At 42.8% G+C, this 20,438-nt stretch overlaps 1 protein-coding gene across 3 annotated transcripts in view; it reads left to right on the top strand.

Annotated features, from left to right (window-relative positions):
• COL13A1 (collagen type XIII alpha 1 chain) overlaps nt 1–20,438 on the top strand; it is a 1,024,165-nt gene that overhangs the window by 276,580 nt on the left and 727,147 nt on the right. For all 3 annotated transcript variants that reach the window (XM_030203528.1, XM_030203531.1, XM_030203529.1), the window contains exon 8: nt 16,424–16,474. In XM_030203528.1, the coding sequence (XP_030059388.1) occupies nt 16,424–16,474 (51 nt within the window). The remainder of the gene's footprint in view (nt 1–16,423; nt 16,475–20,438) is intronic.

Raw genomic sequence — 20,438 nt, 5'->3', positions numbered from 1 at the left:
GACAAAGAAACTATGAAAAAACTAGCCATGCTTGGAAAGAGAGTTTCAGTTCCCTCCCATGGCCTATTTTTTCCCAAAGGGGATGCTCTTCCCCCTTCATAGAAACTAATTCTCTGTAGCTAAGAATCTTTCTTTCTTTCTTTCTTTCTTTCTTTCTTTCTTTCTTTCTTTCTTTCTTTCTTTCTTTCTTTCTTTCTTTCTTTCTTTCTTTCTTTCTTTCTTTCTTTCTTTCTTTCTTTCTTTCTTTCTTTCTTTCTCTTCTTTCTCTCTGTTCTGTGACCTTTGTATGAGGCATAAACTTTCCTTCCTCCTTTTTCTCTTATTTATATAATTAGTCTGATTACTTATAATTACCAGAGGTTCTGATGTTAGATTTTGTAAGTTTGTTACAACTTGCAACTGATACCTGATGCTGTGCTGGTGAGTAAGAATAAGTCTTTTAATTCTCTAATTCCTGTCCAGTTTTCCTGTAATACTTTGTAAGATGTTTAGGGAATAGCATGACCAAATGCACAGCCTAGTACAAAATTGGTGACACCGACGTTTAGTGGAGCTCTATAATTTACAAGATTTTATTTTTTAATGATATATATTTTTTCTTGCTCCAAGTTTTATATTTGGTGTTCATAGTTATTATAATGTGGCCCAGAAATTGTCCTTAATGAGTGGAGATCAGGAATAGTGCTAAAAGAGTGTAAGAAGTACAGCATTTTCTAGTTCTAGGGGTATGCCCAGCAGTAATCAATGTCACCGCTGGGCCCCTTTTACTGCCACTTGGTAAAAGGGGCCCTTAATAACTGCCAGCAAGTTTTAAGCAAATTTCATAGAAAATGGATGGAAAACCCCCACTGAGTACAAAATTGCTTTTCCAACTGCCTTTAACAGAAATGAATGAAAGGAATGACTCAGGGTCAAAAACAAACTGAATAAGTGGCTGCTCTGAAAATTAACTGAAAAATAAATGTTCATTTGCACATCCCTGATGGCTTCAAAATCTAAAGAAGTCTCAGATTCTAGAGCAGGGGTTCTGACTTATGAAACCCACTTGTCCCTGAAACATGCTCAAAAACAGAATAATCCATTTGTACAGAAGAGTTGAGATGAAGATGTGATTCCATGTGCCCCAGTTGAAAGGAGAGTGTAATTTTACTTTCAATCTTTATAACACCAGGAATCCCAAGGCAGATTACAACAACAGTTAAGATGAACCCATCTGTAAACAGGATATCCTCACTGAAATTTGGCCATGTATTACTGTTTGAAGCTCTTTTAGTGATATTCAGTTTTTATTTCATGATATTTATATCTACATATGGAAAGCTGTCAAATTAAAACGCTGTCGGATAAGTAAAAAAAACTCTTTTGTCCTCCACCTTTTAAGGCACTGCCTATCCAACTGGAACAGCTTTTGACTTTTGACAGATGGACCATAAAGATAACTCAGGGGCTCTTTTTTGGCTGTCGGGCTATTTTCAGCGCTCATTCAAAAAACATTTTGCATGCAGCAGGTCGCTCCTTAGAGGGAACACTGCTTGGGACATATCTTGCCAGTCTAACTGCAATGAATATGTATAACAGCATTTCCCAAACTGTGTGCCGAGGCACCCTGGTGTGCCATGCAAGGAGATGGGAGATAAGGGCATGCACACTGCCACCATGCAGCTGGCCTGTAGCTTGGGAGAAGGCACAAGACTGCAACAGCAGCTAATCCTTGCTTCTTGCCGCCGCCGCCGCCTCCTGACAAACAGTTCACAAAAGCTGCAGCTGAGAAACAATGCAGCAGTGATTCATAATCATTGCATGCGCCGGCCCCGCAGATTTCCCTCTGCCGCGTCTCACCCTGACATCATTTCTTGTTTTCTCAATGGTGGGACGCAGCAGAGGGAAGCCTGCGGGGCTGACACAGGCAGTGAATATGAATTGCTACTGTGGCCGGTGACACCCCAGAGTGGGATGGGGTTCAGAGAGAGAGGTAGATGCCATGAAAATGACTGTCCAGCAAGCCCAGGTATTTTTCTCACATTGCAAAGTTGCCAAGGCCACTCACAGACCTTCTATCACAACTTCCCACACCCAACCTCTCCCTCAATTTCCCACAAAATCTCCTCCTGTTTTCTCCATGCTTACTACCCTTCACCCTCCTCCTCCTCCTTCCCCATTCTCTTGAAAGCCCCCATCTGTCCCTCAAATGAGCAGGCTTTGGGGCTCAGCCTTGTTATTGGCCCCTTGCTTACTACTCATTTAACCACATATATTAGAGGCCCTAATATATATGATTTTAAGTCTAAATTATATTTATGAACGTTATCAAATTGCATTCATTTTTAATAATATCAAAATTTTGGAGGTACTATGCATATTGCTTGCCTCTGATGTAGTAGCAATAAGCTGCCGGCGGCTGGGGGCGACTGTTAGATATTTCTTTTGACTTAGGGCTTCCATGAAAAAATGACTGACACGCTAAAGGTGCCTTGAACCGAGAAAGTTTGGGAACCACTGATGTATAATATAAATTTGACATGCAGTACCTCCATTCAGTTCAAATCTATCTCATGCATATTCATTGTGGATATCCTGAAACTTGACTGACTAGGCATGTCCTATTGAATCCAGCAAAAACTCACAGTAATAGGCTAGTGAACTAATATGCAGGAATTCCCATGGGTTAGCTGTTCATTTTTGGTGAAAGTTTGATATGAATGCAAATGAGCTTGATAGGGAACTTCCACCAGATACTTTGCAACTTAGCTGGAAAACATAACTACATCTCATGAAATGTTATCGGATTGATTGAGTGTTTGCTTTTTTTTGCAAAGAACATTATATAAGGATGTGCTATGCATTGAATTATATCACAGAATTTACTACCTGGGAATGAACAAACTTGCATATTTTTTTTCACAAGTGCATTTTACATGATGATAAATGTAAATACACTACAGTTAGGTACCAATACAGGGCAAAGTGTAGGGTAGGTCCAGCTGCAAAGGTTGCCTTTGGTAGGGAGCAGCTGAGAAGAAACCCCTACAAATTGCATTGACCAGATTTTTGGACTGTTTTGACTTTTTATTTTCAGTCTGAATTACACCAGACCTAATTGTACTGTTTTTAAATAATTCGTCTTCCTCAGGTATTTCAGTAAACTGTTTAATTTTGGAACAAACCCATCTGGAATGATTATATGGAATCCTTTGTTGTTTTACTGAGAGGTGCCAGTGCCAGTAGATTTCCGTAAGCCTAAGTACCCTGAAGAATTACTTTCCCTGCTGCTAGTAAAGTATCCCACAAACTTGGTTGTTGTTTTATTGGTCCTGGGCTCCCAAAAGAGCTCCTGCTTCTGACTAGATGGTGAACCCAGGGGCAAGATTCATTTTAGTGGTTCCCATGAATCATTTCCTTTATCGGTCACTTGAGTTTCTTTGATATCTTCGGTCACTTGTGGGACAGTAATGCATTAAACACCTGAAGGCGAGAGTGTGTCCTGGCAGTTAATACCCTGATGCATGGCTTGAGGGTCTGTTGTAGAATCAAGGGTCTTTATTTACTTATATATTACTATGCAGATCATGTCTGACCTGTAGGCTATTTGGGCCATATGTAATGATCATGGGTTGTAGAATCAATCAACAAATGAACTGAATCACTTGCTGTTTTCTTGAGGTTTATTCAATAATGCAGTGATTCTCAACCCAGTCTTCGGGGTATAGTCAGCCAGCTGGGTTTTCAGGATGTCCACAATGAAAATGCATGAGATATAGTTGCATATCAAGGAGGTAGTGCATGCAAATCTATCTCATGGATATTCATTAATGGCGTACTTGAAAATCTGACTGGCTGGGTGTGCCGCGAGGACTGGGTTGAGAAGTAGTGCTATAAGGTCAGTTGACATAGATTTACAGGTTCAAAATACATTAGAAGTTCTATACAATTCAATTTAATACAAAATCGATTCAAATATTAATCACAACTTTATTAAATTTGAACAAATAAAAAGTGCACTGAACTTCCCCTCATTAGAAAATAGTTAAAATGAAAAAGTCTTTTCAATTTTAGTCCATAGTCAAATCTAGGTTCAAATGATGTTTTAACTACGACCAACCAGTTCTTCAGCTGGCTAGGACAATGTACTTCCGATTATATTCAATGTACCTATCCCTCTTACATCATTGATCCGAATATTATGACTTATAGGCACTAGGCAGCACCTTCAATCCGAACAATACTCTCAATCTTTTAGATATCTCCAATATCTTCCGTTCGAGATATTTTCCAGCTCGACACAAATTTGTGTTTTGCCTCCAGGGTGTCCTCTGGAGCTGTCAACCTGTGCACAAAGTATTAACATCAACATACAATACTGCATTCATCAATTTTCCAAAAACATTTTACAAAGAACTCACCAAACAGCAAAATTTATCACATTTATAGAGGAAAATAGCTGAAAGGTTCCCAAATCTTCGTCCTATTTAGCCATCTTGTAAACATTACACATGTTAATGTTTAGATTCCTAATATTTATATTTATAGATTTACAGGCTGCCATCCCCTATAAGAAATAGTTCCAGAGATGAATATGGGAAAGAGGAACGCGAACTATAGCTATGTGATGCAAGGTTCCACATTAGGAGTCACCAATCAGGAAAAGAACCTAGGAGTCATCGTTGACGAAACTTTGAAACTGTCTGCTCAGTGTGTTGCGTCAGCAAAGAAAGCAAATAGAATGTTAGATATTATTAGGAAAGGAATGGAAAATAAAAACGAGGATGTTATAATACCTTTGTATCGCTCCACGGTGCGACCGCACCTTAAATACTGTGTGCAATTCTGGTCACCGCATCTCAAAAAAGATCTAGTGGAATTAGAAAAGGTACAGCCAGGTACTTGTGACCTGGATTGGCCACTGTTGGAAACAGGATACTGGGCTTGATGGACCTTCGGTCTGTCCCCAGTATGGCAACACTTATGTACTTATGATTACAGTCAGGAACTTGGACTCAGGACTTCTAGCAGTCTTCTTGCACAGTCTTACACAGCTGCTTTTATTTTATCTGGATGTGCATCCTACCGTGTACAGATCACTGCTTTTAACCCTCCTTAACCTAACAAAAAGAAACAAACAAAAAATCCAGCTCCTGAGCTACAAGTAATTCCTGTTTATTGATCTGTGGATCTGGCTGCAGTCTGAGCAGAAAATTTTACAAGCCTGTTAAATGTTAGCTCCTAAAGGTCATTTCAGAACAACTGGCTTTTATCTTAGGGCCCCGACCCAGAGCTACCACCGGTCCAGTTATATTTAAATCTCTTTCATGCATTTTCATTGTGGATATCCTGAAAACCTGACTGGCAAAGGGTACTCCACGACAGGACTTGGGAAACACTGCGCTAATAGATCCACCTCCACACCCTGCCACCCTTCCCTTCAAAGTTCCTCCTGCTTCACTTCTCCCCCTCTCCCTCTTCAAGCCACTTCGACTCTATGTAGTTCAGATCCCCTATCTTATTGTATTTCTTAGTTCTATGTAAGCCACATTGAAACAACACTAATTGGAAAATGTGGGATAGAAATGCTATAAATAAATAAATAAATAGAATAATCTCAATTGCATATAAAGAAACCTTAAAAAAAGAAGAATACATATAATAAGTTATGCAGGTTTAATAATATAGCTAATTACATCCAAAGACCCACATACCAATAAGGAATATATAATTATATAGTGACCACGACAATGATGTGTAAAGTGTACCAGAAGACCATGTGAAGTGAAACAGAAATCCTTGTAAATCAAACAAATTAAAAAGAAACACAGACGAGGGCAAGAATATGTACTAGAAAGCCCCGTGGAAAGAAACAAAGGAATTAAAAATAAGAATGAAAGAAAAAACCCCAGAAAATAAAATAAAAGTATGGCTACATAGAAATTGACATACCAGCATCTATAGTGGATAATGCAATGGTCATATAAGTGTGTTGAAAAATAAGTGAAATAGAGAAAGTTAAGATAGTTACCACTACCCAAAAACTGTACACAAAGCACACCGAAAAAGAAAAGACAGCAGCTTGTCCTAGCCAAACTAACTGACTATCCAGCTCATTTTCGAAAGTGATCGCCGGCCATCTTCCGACACAAATCAGGAGATGCCCGGCGATCTCCTGAACCCAGCCAAATCGGTATAATCGAAAGCCGATTTTGGCCGGGTTCAACTACTTTCCGTCGCGGAGCTGGCGAAACATCAAGGGGGTGTGTCGGTAGGGTAGTGAAGGTGGGATGGGAGCATGCTCACGAGATGGGCGGCTTAGCCCAATAATGAAAAAAAAAATACAGGCTTGTAGAGCATTTCGCCGGCTGTACTTGGGTCCTTTTTTTTTCACGACCAAGCTTCAAAAAGGAGCCCCAACTCACCAAATGACCACCGGAGGGAATCACACAAAACAGAACTGCAGACAAAATATGTATGCCCATTTGTAAAACGATTTTATCCTGGAGAGTGCACAGGTAGAAGAGAATAAAATGGACTGTTACTTTTAAAATGCATAGTAATAAACAGGAGAAGCCTTTTTTTTAACTTTAGTTATTGATTTTAAAGCAACATGATATTTATAAAAACATATAACAGCATATAATATGGAACAATGAAGAAAAAAAACAACATACAGGTCAGTGAGCTGATAAAAATAAAACAGGACAGTATGCACAACATACTTTAGAGAACTAATTCCCTTCACAAGTCACATAGTTGTCTAGCAGCGACCATGCTCTATGGAAAGAGGAGATGTAACCAAATCTTATGGCAGCCAGTTCCTCAAATCGCTTATAAGAACACAGCAGATTCCACCATTCGTGATATGAAACAAGCTGATTATTCTTCAAATGTAATGCGATCAGATGAAGAGCAAGAGAAATCATTAAGTTAAACAGTTTGGCATATTTAGGAGGAAGTGACAAGTCAGGAGTCGAAGCCTTGAGGATTAGTATTTTAAAAGATAGAGCATCTTGGATTGTAAATATTTTCTGGGTGGTGCCCCAAACCAACCTCCAGTACGACTGAAGATTACAAGAGAAAAGCAAATGTTCTAGGGAACCCACCACAGACTGACATGACCAACATAGATTTGAAACACTTGGGTGTACTGTGGCAAGTTTTACAGGCGTCCAGTAGGATTTATGAACAATATAATAGGTAGACTGTAGAAGGGCAGCTGAAAGGGAAGAACGCATAGTTTTTGTCCAAAAAAGATCCCACTCCTTACTGGACAGTGAGACATGCAGTTCATTTTCCCAAGCGGAGGTAAGATCAGAACATACGTTAGGAGAAGCATTTTTAAACCTGCGATCAGCAAGTGCTCAATCAATCTTCTAAAAAGAGTTGTGTGACATAAGTTAGAGAGATTACAAGGTGACAAATTGCATTACCATACCTGCTACCCACAAACAAGGCATGTCCCTGGTTGGCACCTCTTCCTCCTCCTCCTCTCTGGGTTTAATTTGCATCTTATTAGCGGTGAGCATTAGGGAGTTCCTTCACCATGCTGATCCAGTGGTATTTTTCCAGTTTTCAACATCTGCCTGATAGAGAGGGGACTAAAAAAGGTGCCCCAAGCACAGTCTGTCTTACCTTTTTCTGACTTGATAGCCACATCTATTTCTAGCATGGTCAAAATCAACAAAATGGCACAGTTATTTTCAGAACTTGATACATAAGGACTCTTATGAAAATCCCAAATAGTGAACATTTATACTACAGTCATGGCTTAAGAACTTACATTGTAAGATTGACTCAGACCTCTAAGCAAAACCCATTATACAAGAGAGGGACAGTTCAAGTGACAAGGCAACTATGATACTTTCTTCTGAAAGGGTAAATAAATTAACATGTGGCTTCATGGAGTTTACTTTGCCTTCAAGAAAAAAAAAAACTCACATACCAACTCAACAGTTTCCCTTTTGGAATCAGTAAATGCCTCGTGAGGTTCCATTGTATGCTGATGGGAAGCCAATATCTCACAGTCCTTGGTGTATACCCACAACATTTGATGCTAACAATGAAATCAAAGAGAAATTATATACTGACCTTGAACAAGTTGTTTTTGGAATATGGTAGGAATATTGAAAATGGGCATACCTTGCAGGAGAGGCTTCTGTCCAGTTAACTTAGTCACTGGGGCTAACCTGGATGGTCAGCAGCACTCACCTGGTTAGTGCCAGTTTGTAAGGCAAGTCCAACAGCATTAGAACCTTCTTCAAGTAAAGTCTAAAGAGTTAATGGAGGCACAAAAAAAAAAAAAGCTTTTCATGCTTTCCAGGGGTAACATGTGGTCTGGCTCGTGATATTATCCTTCATAAGACTGAGAATGTGGAGAATCAGGCCAAATGTCTGAATCTGAGGTTTTTGAAATTTGCTTAAGAGAGCATCCATGACCCCTATTTCATTTTTTAAACTCTATTTTCTGGAGATTTGTAAAATACAACTAAAGGCCACCCCTGTATTGACTAAAGTTTTCTTTTTGACAATTGGGATTAGGAGAGGAGTGGTAAGGTAATAGCAGGAACAGGAGCAGATAGAAAATGATTCTGTAGAAGCTTTATGGAAGGATGGTTGAATCAGAAGATCTTTCTAGAGCTACCCAGGATAGAAGACGTACATTTCTGCAGTTGTGACAGGAATTCCACTCTCTGGGAACTGTTTTCCACTTAAGATTTCCTTATAAATGTGCTGTTAAGTATAAAAATGTTTGTTTTTAAGGGTTCTTTCTTATGGGACTTTGAAAACATCTGTAGGGTCTGGAGTTCAGCTGGGGTTTCTGCGCTGGAGCAGTCTATAGAAATCTCCATGTCACCCTCTTTTTCACCAGATTGTTTAATTTTCTCTGTTTGCTTCAACTTCTTTCTTGGATCTTCCTCAAATTATGTGGTCTCATGGAAAATCATTGAGATTTCTTTATGCTTTGGATAATATTACTGTTTCTTTTTTTATTGTTCTGTTTCATATGTCGTGTTTTGTGACAGTATAAATTGGAAATACATAAAAAAAAATTTTAATATAATATTTGGTCAGTTTTTGAAAGATGTTATACATTTGCTGGTGGCTGGTAAACAAAGAGGGTGGTTGATACCTGGAATGCCCTCCCATGGGAGGTGATAGAGATACAAACAGTAACAGAATTCAAAAATGCATGGAACAATCACAAAAGAATCCTGTTTAGAAGGAATGGATCCAAAGAAGCTTAGCGGAGATTAGGTAGGAAAGCCAGTGCTGGGCAGACGTCTATGATCTGTACCCTGATTGAGGCTGAATAGATTTGGATGGGCTGGAGTGGAGCTTTTCTGGGGCTTTGACAATAACTTCGGAAATTTTAGAACAAGGCCAGTGCAGGGCAGACTTCTACAGTCTTGCGAAGGTGTCTGAGCAGAGTCCTGAACACCCTAAAATAGGGCTCCGCTGTAGACATTGCCGGAAGGAGTTCCCTGCCAACTCCTGCTGCTGGATCCACAAAAGAGCGCTTTTGGCGTGCGCACCCTAGGAGGACTAGCACACAGCTGCAGAAGGAGGCAGAATGCCGCCACTCCGGGAAATACAGTGGGACCAGTGAGAAAAAAGTGCATTGGAGTTGGAGTTACTGTAGGGCCATGGCAGTACCCCTTCTTCAAAGGCTTCCTCCCCTCGGTCCGGGGAAGAGTGACACAGGAAACTGACAAAGCTTCACAGGAGCAGGGCAACAGACTTCCCAGATGAGTCCTTGAAACTGCAGGTCCAACTGGAATCAAAGGTGTCCTAGACCACGTCCCTATGGTATGGTTCTTCTGGCACGGTACAGGAAACACAAGGTTGAACACATCTGTTCACAGAGACCTTGACCATATAATCAGCCATGGATGAAGGTGAGCAAGCTTTCCCAAGAGGCCTTCCTCCCAGCAGGAGATCTAAGGCATCCTTGTCCTCCCAATGAGGACATTCTTCTGCTTGCTGGAACTGGTCCATGTGAACTTCTTGGTCCTGGGCAGAACTATACAAGGGCTAGGGCCAACTGAACTGGAGACAAGATGCTGAGACAGGACTGGATTGAAGACAAAGGCAGGAACACCAACGCCAAGCAACTCGTCAGGCTCATGGCCTTCACAGTCTGTCAAGGACACAGGGTAGTGAGCCCATGGGCCATAGCTAAATTTCAGCTGTGGTAGACGTCCTCGGGCTGGCACAAGACAGGCATCAAGGCAAAGTGATACAAGATGAGAACTGAATCAGTACAAGAACCAGTTGGGAACTGAAACAAGGCAGGAACTGATGCAAGGCTGGAACCAAGGAGTACTAGGTGCAAAGCAGGACAAGGCTTGATTGAAGACAAGGCTAGGCGTGACAAGGCAGACAAGGCTAGACCTGACAAGGCAGGACAAGGCAAGGCAAGGCCAAACAGGGCAGACAAGGCAAGGCAGGGCAGGGCAAGAACCGGATCCAAATGGGACCGCATAGGCTCAGTCAAGGCTAGGACCAGGAAACACAGGCAAGGTAGGGACACAGAGACAAGGGAGGACAGGAGCTTGGCAGGGACTCTGAGTCAAGGCAGAGCAGGAGGTTGGCAAGAACTGAGAAACAAGGCAGGACTGGAGCTTGGCAGGAACTCAGAGACAAGGCAGGACTGGAGCTGAGCAAGGCATTCCCCGATGACTCCCGCCACTGGATCTACAAAAGAGTGCTTCCAGTGTGTGCGTGCACTCTAGGAGGACCAGCACACAGCTGTAGAAGGAGGCAGAATGCCGCCACTCCAGGAAACACTGCGGGATCCCCAGGGAAAAGATGTGTTGGGGCAGGAGTCATGGCAGGGCTGTGACAGTATTCATTGCTGCTCACCAGAAATGGCCCAGAATTGAATATCCAGGCTGACCACCAACCATGGGAGTTAGCTCAGCTAACTCTCATAGTCCGAAAATCAGGCCCATAGTTTTTAAATGCCATGGCTGGCATTAAAAAACAGTAAGGCAGTTATCAGTTTTGAATAACTAAGTTAATAATCTAAGTTCTAAACAACATCCTCCATCCACTATCCCCAGTTACCAACGATATCGCCCATTCCAATCAGATGTTTACAGAAAACAGTGTTTCAATAAATACCTCAGTGATTGTTGCAGCTGTCCGGGTTTTGCCGCGTCTGAGTAAATGGAGCCAATGTTTCAGCTATCACGCTGTGGTTTTCTTTAGAGTATGAATAGAAAATTACAGATGTTTTTCCATCCATGGGGCCAAATAACAAAAGTGTCTTCTTCATAGCAGATCCACAGTTTGGGTTTGAGAGATTCCATCAATATGTTGGCTACCACTGTGGAGAGGGGAGGGAACCCATCGCTGTGCCTTCTGTTTGGGCATGGTACTGTTCCCGGTACTGAAAGAATCTTGTCTTTAAATAGAATGCCACTGGATTAGTCCATTCCATTGATAGTCCACATGTCTGTAGCTTCTGGTTTATGACCTGGACTGCTTCATCCATTGGTGCTTTGGTGAAGAGGGAAACCACATCAAAACTGACAGAACAGTCTGTGTCGCAGGGCACAGGCCATTAATGATCTCTATGAGATGGCAGAATCTCGTATGACAAGGGACACTAACTGTGAGTCAGTATGCCATTCAATTCCAAACCCTGGTTTTAGAGCTGCAATGAAATTAGAAAACCCAGGTGGCCATCTTTTGGCAGGGTCTGGCAGGGTACCAGTTTGGATGACCTGGTTTCTCTATGCATCAAGGTGGACATCCGCTTTCAAGAGAGGGCTAAGGAACGTGGAGACAAATGCCGCTGTACGCAGTCGACACCCCAGTTTCAGGACCCTACAGCCCCACAGATTCCAGTTCCTCCTGCCACCCTGGAGGAAGAACTTCCCATGCAGATAGGACTCTTGACTTTTGGAGGAGGTGAAAAGGTGTCAGTGAATGCAAGACCTCTGTGATACTGTGCGGACCTGGGACAATATGCAAAGCGATGGCCCAGGAAACTGGGAAACCTATGAGGCACATTTCCAGCATCTCCTATCTTTCTACTCACCCCGTGTCCAGCATCTCCCCTGTCTTCCTACTCACCCCATGTCCAGCATCCTCCAATACCCTTTTTCCTCCCTACCTGATCTTGCATCATCTCTTTCTCCCTCCTTCAAGTCAGCGTATTCTTCCATCCCATTCCAGTATGTCCCTTTTCTCCCTCCCCATTACAATTCATCATCTCCATTCTGTCACCTTACTCCTTCCATGTCCACTATATCCCCTTCTCTCCCTCTTTGTTGTCGTCTCTTTTCCACTTTCCTTATGTCAGTATTCTCCTAAATCCTTTTCCAGTTTTGCGTTTCCATTTCTTCTCTCTCCTTTTGTCTTCTGTACATCTGTCTGGCTCTAATCTTTCCTTCACTTTTCTCTTTTCTGTGTTTTTTATCTACCCATTTAATTTTACCCTCATTCTTCCTTTCTCTGAGCTTCTAGTCATTAGTTTCCTCCTTTCATGTCTCATCTACCTACTGGTTTTTCCCATTTCTTTCTTATTCCCTCTCCTGTATTCCTATACTACATACTATCTAGTGAGAAACAAGAACAAACAGGACTGCTACAGATTTCTACACAGAAACCACAGGCTAGCAGAATACCACACCTTGGTCAAATGCACAAAACACAAACAGACCTTCAACAAATACGAAACAAAGGAGCACATATTAGTAATATAGAGCTGAGAAGACTGGAATGAACCCTCAAGAAGTCAGACCTTGCATACAGCAAACAGAGAAACAAAAACCAAAATGCAAGACATCAGATATGCACATTTCCCAAAGCTGGCATATTTCAATTAATACATTCAAAATAAAATACTTTTTATACCTTTCTTGTCTGAGCATTTTATTTTCCCATTGCTTTGGTTCAAGTGTCTGTTTTCGGCTTTTCTCAGTTTTTCTTTCCTGTCCTTGCAGGGCCTCTTGTCCATTTGACATTTCTTTTCTCTCCATGTTCACCAACTATCTTCCCTCTGCATCCTTAGTGTCCCTATCCTTATCCTCCCCCATGTTTAGCATCTGTCCTCTCAGGAACCCCATCTCCCTCTTTTTCTGTATTGCCCTCCCCCCTTGACCCCCATCTCCCGCTTTTCCAGGAGTGACCCCCCCCCCGACTTCCTTCCCTCCATGGTCTGGCACTTCTCCTACGATCTTTCCCCTCCTTCTGCTCCCCCCCAAGTGTCCTGTATCAGCTCCCTCACCCTCTCCCTTTCTTCCCCCCTCCTCGCGGTCTTCCCTACCCTTCTAGTACCGGCAGCAGCAGCAATTAGAGCAGCCTGCTTCCAGCTGGCATCGGAGCTTTCTCTCTGCAGGGTCCTACCTATTCTGATGCAACTTCCTGTTCCCGCATAGGCACGGGGACCTTGCAGAGAGAGAACTCCGACGCCAACTGGAAGCAGGGAATATTGGGGGGGAGAGGAAGAAAGGGAGAGGGCGAGGCAATGATGCAGGACTGTGGGGGGTAGGGAAGGAAGCGGAAGAGGTAGAGAGAGAGAGCAGACTCAGGGCAAAACTTGCCATTTCTAAAAATGGCCCTTTGCAGAAAACCTGTGCACCTGACTGGGGGGGGGGGGGGGGGGGGCTGAGCCAAGATTGGGAGGGCATGGGCCCCCGAGACCCCCCATAGCTACACCCCTGGTCTGTACCCAACCGGTAAGACATTTGTGGCACTTGCAGAGAGCAAGGATTCAGAGACCGGGGAAGGGACAGATCCAAAACCTGGTTGCTGGCTTGCTGTAGTGAGGAGGTTTGGGGACCTTCTCACCCCGTATAGTATCTTTGGGAAGGAGTCTCAGGATGGTTAGCCTTACCAACCAGGCAGCCCATACAGCATTTCTATGGAGCACTACATCTGTGGCAATGGAGGAAAGTTAAGAAAAAGAAGAAACATATTTAACTGTACCAGGCTACAGCAGCAACAGGTATTTTGCTTAATTGTGTGAACATCAACTTACATTAAGTGTGACATCTTAATGAAATTTAATTACCAACTAACTAAATACCATCAGCCTACCCTGTGTAGCTTTATTTGTAAGAATGTGCGCAGGAGGAATGGATATCCAAGTATATATAAGTTGGTGTTTGATATGGTTTTTCATTGCTTCCTGTTCTTCATCAGTTGATATATAGTACAGTAAAGTTCCACTTCTGAGTTGCCTCATGGTGTAGTCTGGATTCTTGTGTGGATGGACAGTCATGCCTGGTTTGCTCAGCCCTCCAGCCCCACCAATTAAATAACACATGTGCCCTTTCTCCCACCTTCCGGGCTGTGTCTAGGCATTTGCTTAACGCTTAAGCACCTCTACAAAGGGGATTTAAACACAAAATTCCCCACTTGCTATGAGAATTCTGTACAAGCACTGTCACTGGCAGCTCTGCTCCATTTCTCTTGCCCCTCCCTGCCCTGATTGTACAGCAAGAGGAGGAGGTACACAGTCATGTGATTTTGAGCAGTCAAGCCATGCAGTTGGGGCAGTGAGGGAAGGATGACCAGGCTGGGTTAAGAAACAGGTGAGGTGTCATGGGGGGGAGGGGAGTTAGTCTATGACATCATTCTACGATTATGAGATGATTATGAGACACATGCTAGCTCAAGGTGTTAGCTGTTCTTTGTTGGCCAGGTAAGAAGACTTCAAAGACCTAGGATTTGTCTTGATTCTTCATGCAGTGTAACTAATGCAGTAATGCTGTCTCCCTTTTGACTGATGTGCTTACATAGGTCACAATTTACAATTTTGTAGAAGAAATATTCCCCTTATCTGGTTGAAAATATCACAATTATTTTCATTGCTTCCTTCCTATATTTTCCACAATCCAATGTATTTATATGGGAATGACACATTTTCTTTTTTGGAGTTTTCAAACACCAAGATGTATGCTGTTATTGCTAATGTGTCTCACTGGGTTGCCATATTCCCATAAATTAAGAATTAAGGAGACAGTTGCATCCTGTCCCAGCTGCTGAGGATAGGGGGATGTAGGCTTGATGCCACAGCAGCCAGGGCAGAGTAGGGTGAGAGGTGAGATTTGTGGGTGTGTGAGGTGGCTGGGTATAGAGAGGAGTCTGGCTGTTGAGGTGCTTGTCCAAGAATTCTCCCTTTAAAAACAGTGATTGGTGGCTGAGGGGAGAAGGTGCTAAGAGCAGGGAGGAGGGATAGGAGGAGGAATGCCAAACTGATGTAAGCTGGCGTGATACTCACTGGGTGGTAACATCTGAGAGTTTTAATTTGCCTCTCCCTACCCCACATCCTGTGACCGTTGCTGGTTGGAAACTTTTGTTGCAGCTGGGTATCCGGGCTAATTGTTTATGGTGGGGAAGAAGATATGCTGCTGACTTGGGACATTGGCCCCAATAGTAGCTGTTGACGCTTGGATGATACTTGACTATTGCTGCCCCCCCCCCCCCCCTTAGGGCCTGGGTTGGTTGCTACAGGTCATTTTCCATGCATTGGACTGGGCTGAATATTTCAAGTTTTATATGACTTCATAATAATGCTACATCCAACTGCTTTACCAACTTGAGATTATGTAGTATTGTTGTTCTTGGGGTGAAATTGGCTTGAAAAGAGGGGGTAGTATTTGTGGGGTGACTGTTTAAGTGGGATTATTCAGGGTATGAAAGTTAGGGTGCGAAATGGTGAGTGCCAGCTACTCCTGTTATTGTTTCTACCTCTAGAAATTGATACAGATATCTTGAACATTGATTATTTATATTGGTACTTTGCTTTGGGCATTGATGTTAGAAATAGGTGAACTATTTCAAATGCAATCAAATCCTCTTCCAAAAAAACACATGGTTTGTTTCAGATTATTATGACATGATTTGAATGTGAATATTCACACATCCTCAAGGTTTTTACAGAACTCTTTGAATTTATACCTATTTGAATAAATCCAAACCAATTTGAGTAAATCAGCTTATTTAGAAAAAAAAAATCATGTTTTTGCACTTGGTTAAAGGTGACTCTGATTTTTAAATCTGAAGCAAAAATTAGAAGGTCTAAAAATCTTTGATTGGAACTATTACCTATCTCTGATCAGTATCTTTGGCTATGTGTATACACCTTGATATATCAAACCTGCTAAACCAATATCATAGCTAGCTTGCATCACCTGCACTGCTCTGGTGTGTTTCTCATTCAAATACCTCTCTAAAACTGTGTTGCCTTACTGGTATGCTTCTTTAATCTTTCTTGCTTTCCTTCCTCACATTTTTCCTTTTTTTTTGGTACTTTCTGTCTTTCATTGTCTTTTTCTCTTCTTATCCTTTTTTAATCTTTCCTCCTTTTTCTATTTTTTTCTCTTTGTCTATTTTTCAGTTCATTTCTTTCTTTCCGCTCTCCCTTTTTAAATTCTATCCTTTAAAATATTCTCTTTCTCTTTCTCTCTCTGTCTCTCTCCAGGGAGTTCCAGGAGAACCTGGCATGTCCATCATAGGACCCCGTGGGCCTCCTGTAAGTGCATCTTCTTTTATTCTTTTGTTACAGTGTCTCGAGTGATTCAGGTGTCATGGGTTTTGCAAGCAAGATTTCAGACGGGATAGGTGATAGGGAGTTTCTGCTATCACTTCTGAACACATGAGGAACCAAGTTTTGCATAGGTTATCTGGGTGGGAAAATGAATGTCCAAAAGACTGGGCATTTATAATTTGCAGAATATTTTACAAAAGACTCATTGACTACAAAGTCTTTTGAGGGAAATACCAGTGGCTTGGTCAGAAGGCAATTTTTAGGTAGACCAATGGGTAGGTCGGGTGGGCACGCATTTCATCTGCTGTTCCCCCACCTCCTGCCTCTCTCCCTCCCTTTCTCCCTCAGTCCCCCCTCCCCCACTTGCCCTGTAATGCCCCAAAACTTGAATATCTTAGGTGGGGGCGATCACCAAGCCTCTCCAGCTGAAGACTCAGTAGCTCAACGACCCTCCCCACTTCAGAAACCTATGGCAGTCAGAGGAGGTGCTCCAAGTCACCAACACCAGCATTCCATGCATGCTCAGTTTTTGAACATGAATTGAGCATGCACAAGAACCGAGCAAGCCAACAATGCCGGTGTCAGTGTCATAGTTCTGCCGCTGACTGCCATGGTTTTCTGAAGGCGGTTAGCGGGCTGCTGAGTCTCCAGATGGAGGACTTGGTGATCACCCCAAATACAAAAATGGTACACCACTGCTGGGTGAGCCTGAGGCAAAGGTGGATGGCCCCAGGCCCATCTGTGGCTATGCCCCTGGAAAGTACGTGTGAAGTTTGTGACACATACAGGAGGAACATCCATTTTACAAAGAAAACTTTCAAGAAAAGAGCAGTATCTCTTGTAGCACCACTTACAGCAGATTTTGCAACCAAGTGCTGGATCTTACGGAACTGGACATCCAGGCGGAGCCAGTTAAGAAGCCAAATGCTAAAACTGGTCAGCTTTTTCAGGTGGTTTTAAAAGCCAGAGAGGTAATCACAATTGCTCTCAATCATTTCTCCAAAGCCTAAGTCCAAATCAGCAGTTATTCACACATGTGACTCAAAGCAGGTGTAAATGCTGACAGGCCATAATTGGATGGCACAATGAAGGCACCTCGATGCCACATGCAGAGTGCTAATTCTATAATATCATCTGGGCGCCAAGATGCCATTACAGAATACTAGCATAAATCGGCCATGTCAATGGCAGGCCATAAATGGGTGCATCTAAGCAAGACAAGCTACTTACAGTACTCTAAGTTATGTGTCTAAGTTGGAAACACACCCATGCCCCTCTCATGCTTCACCTATGTGCACTCCCCCTTGCAATTACACGTTAAGGCACCTATCCAGCTTATTTTCGAAGAAGAAGGGCGGCCATCTTCTGACACAAATCGGGAGATGGCTGGCCTTCTCCTAAGGCCAGCCAAATCGGTATAATTGAAAGCCGATTTTGGCCAGCTTCAACTGCTTTCCGTCGCAGGGATGGCCAAAGTTCAAGAGGGTGTGTTGGCAGTGTACCGAAGGCGGGACGGGGGCGTGGTTAAGAGATGGCTGTCCTCGGCCGATAATGGAAAAAAGAAGGGTGGCCCTGATGAGCATTTGACCGACTTTACTTGGTCCCTTTTTGTTCACGACCAAGGCTTGAAAAGGTGCCCGAACTGACCAGATGACCACCAGAGGGGATGACCTCCCCTTACTCTCCCAGTGGTCACCAACCCCCACCCATCCAAAAAAAAAAATTAAAAAACATTTTTTTGCCAGCCTCTATGCCAGCCTGAATTGTCATACCCAGCTCCATCACAGCACTATGCAGGTCCCTGGAGCAGTTTTTAGTGGGTACTGCAGTGCACTTCAGGCAGGCGGACCCAGGCCATCCCCCCCTACCTGTTACACTTGTGGTGGTAAATGGGAGCCCTCCAAAACCCACCCGAAACCCACTGTACCCACATTTAGGTGCCCCCCGTTACCTTTTAAGGGCTACGGTAGTGTTGTACAGTTTTGGGGAGTGGGTTTTTGGGGGGGGGGGGTGGGCTCAGCACACAAGGTGAGGGAGCTATGCACCTGGGAGCAGGTTGTGAAGTCCACTGCAGTGCCCCCTAGGGTGCCCGGTTGGTGTCCTGGCATGTGAGGGGGACCAGTGCACTACAAATGCTGACTCCTCCCACGACCAAATGGCTTGGATTTGGCCGATTTTGAGATGGCCGCCATTAGTTTCCATTATCGGTGAAAACCAATGTCGGCCATCTCTAAGAGCGGCGATCTCTAAAGGCGGCCCAAATGTTGAGATTTGGCCGTCCCTGACCGTATTATCAAGACGAAAGATGGCCGCCCATCTTGTTTCGATAATACGTTCGGGTACACTTCTTTACTGGGCTGTCCTTAGAGATGGGCACCCTTATAGATGGGCGCCCCCGTTCGATTATGCCCCTCCACGTGTCCTGTTACAGAATAGCACTTGCAGTAAGTGCCAATTTTCTTGGCATGTACTTGCACAATGATGCATAACTGCATGCGCCCTGTTATAGAATTGCCCCTGATAAAATAGGTAATACATTCATGTTATTCAGGCCTTCCTAAACTATGACCACAACATGATTACTTCAAGACTGTGCACACCATAGATAGGTGATGGCATTTAAAGACCTGCATGGTCCATTCAGTTTGCCCAACAGTCACAATCAATATCAATTCATTAATAAAACAACAATGAATGTGCCATTTTCAGTACACAGACTGTAAAAGTCTGCCCAGCAATGTCCTTCCTTCCCAGCTACTGGAGTTGTCATCTAAGCCCACTCTGTTTCATCCTGATCTTTCCATATATGTAAAACAGACCATAGAAATCTGCTCAGCACTGGCCTTAGTTCCCCACAGCTGGAGTTGCCACCAAAGCACCTTTCCTGCCCACATAACACATCAATAGCCATGAGGTAATTTAAGTTTTGTTTTGATACCATCTTCTGTGATTATTCCACACCATTTTGAATTCCATCATTAGTTTTGTCTCCACCATCTCCATTGGCAGGGCATTCCAGGCATTGCGACCACCTCTGTGAAAAGAAAAATTCCTGACATTACTCCTGAGTCTACCAACCTGTAATCGCAATTCATGTCCTCTATCTAGTTTTACTGCTTTCCCACCTCTGGAAAAGATTTGTTTATATGGAGGTTGAATGAAAAGTAATTCTTCCGCCTCCATAATTCATCTACGGATAGCAGCACTGATACACTACACATGTTCACTTGTTCTTTGAAATCTCTTCCTTCACTTCAGTTGGTGAAAAGTGTCTGTGTGAAGAGGATGTTCTGCTATAGCTTGTGAAATGGAAGCATGCAGTGAGCAATCGTCAGTGCGATTAGGCATCTTTATTTTTATTTTCAGAATTATTAAACAATAGTACATTGGAAAGTAGTCCTTCATAAAGAGAAATAATAGACACAATATGTACAGCTGTTCTCAAGTCATGAAAACTGAAACATTATAACCATTAAAAAAAAAAAAAAAGAAGAAAACAAACAGAAAAAGCAGAAAAGCCAAAAACAGGATGAAAATCTCCCCCTGACAGAATTTCTGACTCTTGAAGGAGTCTCACCACTTGAAATTCACCGTTGCCTACAGGTTGTTTATAGTGATGACTTTGTTGATGTGAGTACTGTGCATCACTGGGTCAATAAAATGTAAAGATTGTGGACTAGGAAGAGCTGATTTGTGTGATTAAAAATTAAATGGACGACCAGCGACAGCAATGGATGAGTCTCACATGATAAAGGTTGATGAACTTGTATAGTGCAATCAGAGGAACACTGAAAGGGAAATTGCTGAAACACTTGGCATTTCATAGGGACATATGGGTTACATTATTGATATTCTTGGCTATCGAAAGAATTATGCAAGATGGACTTCTCACATACTGACTGCAAAAATAAAGCTTTGAGACTTGAAATCTGTCAGCATTTGTTGTCCC

Source organism: Microcaecilia unicolor, chromosome 5 (genome assembly GCF_901765095.1).
Source record: "Microcaecilia unicolor chromosome 5, aMicUni1.1, whole genome shotgun sequence".
NCBI classification, from domain to species: Eukaryota; Metazoa; Chordata; class Amphibia; order Gymnophiona; family Siphonopidae; genus Microcaecilia; species Microcaecilia unicolor.
This window is presented reverse-complemented; position numbering and strand designations above follow the sequence as displayed.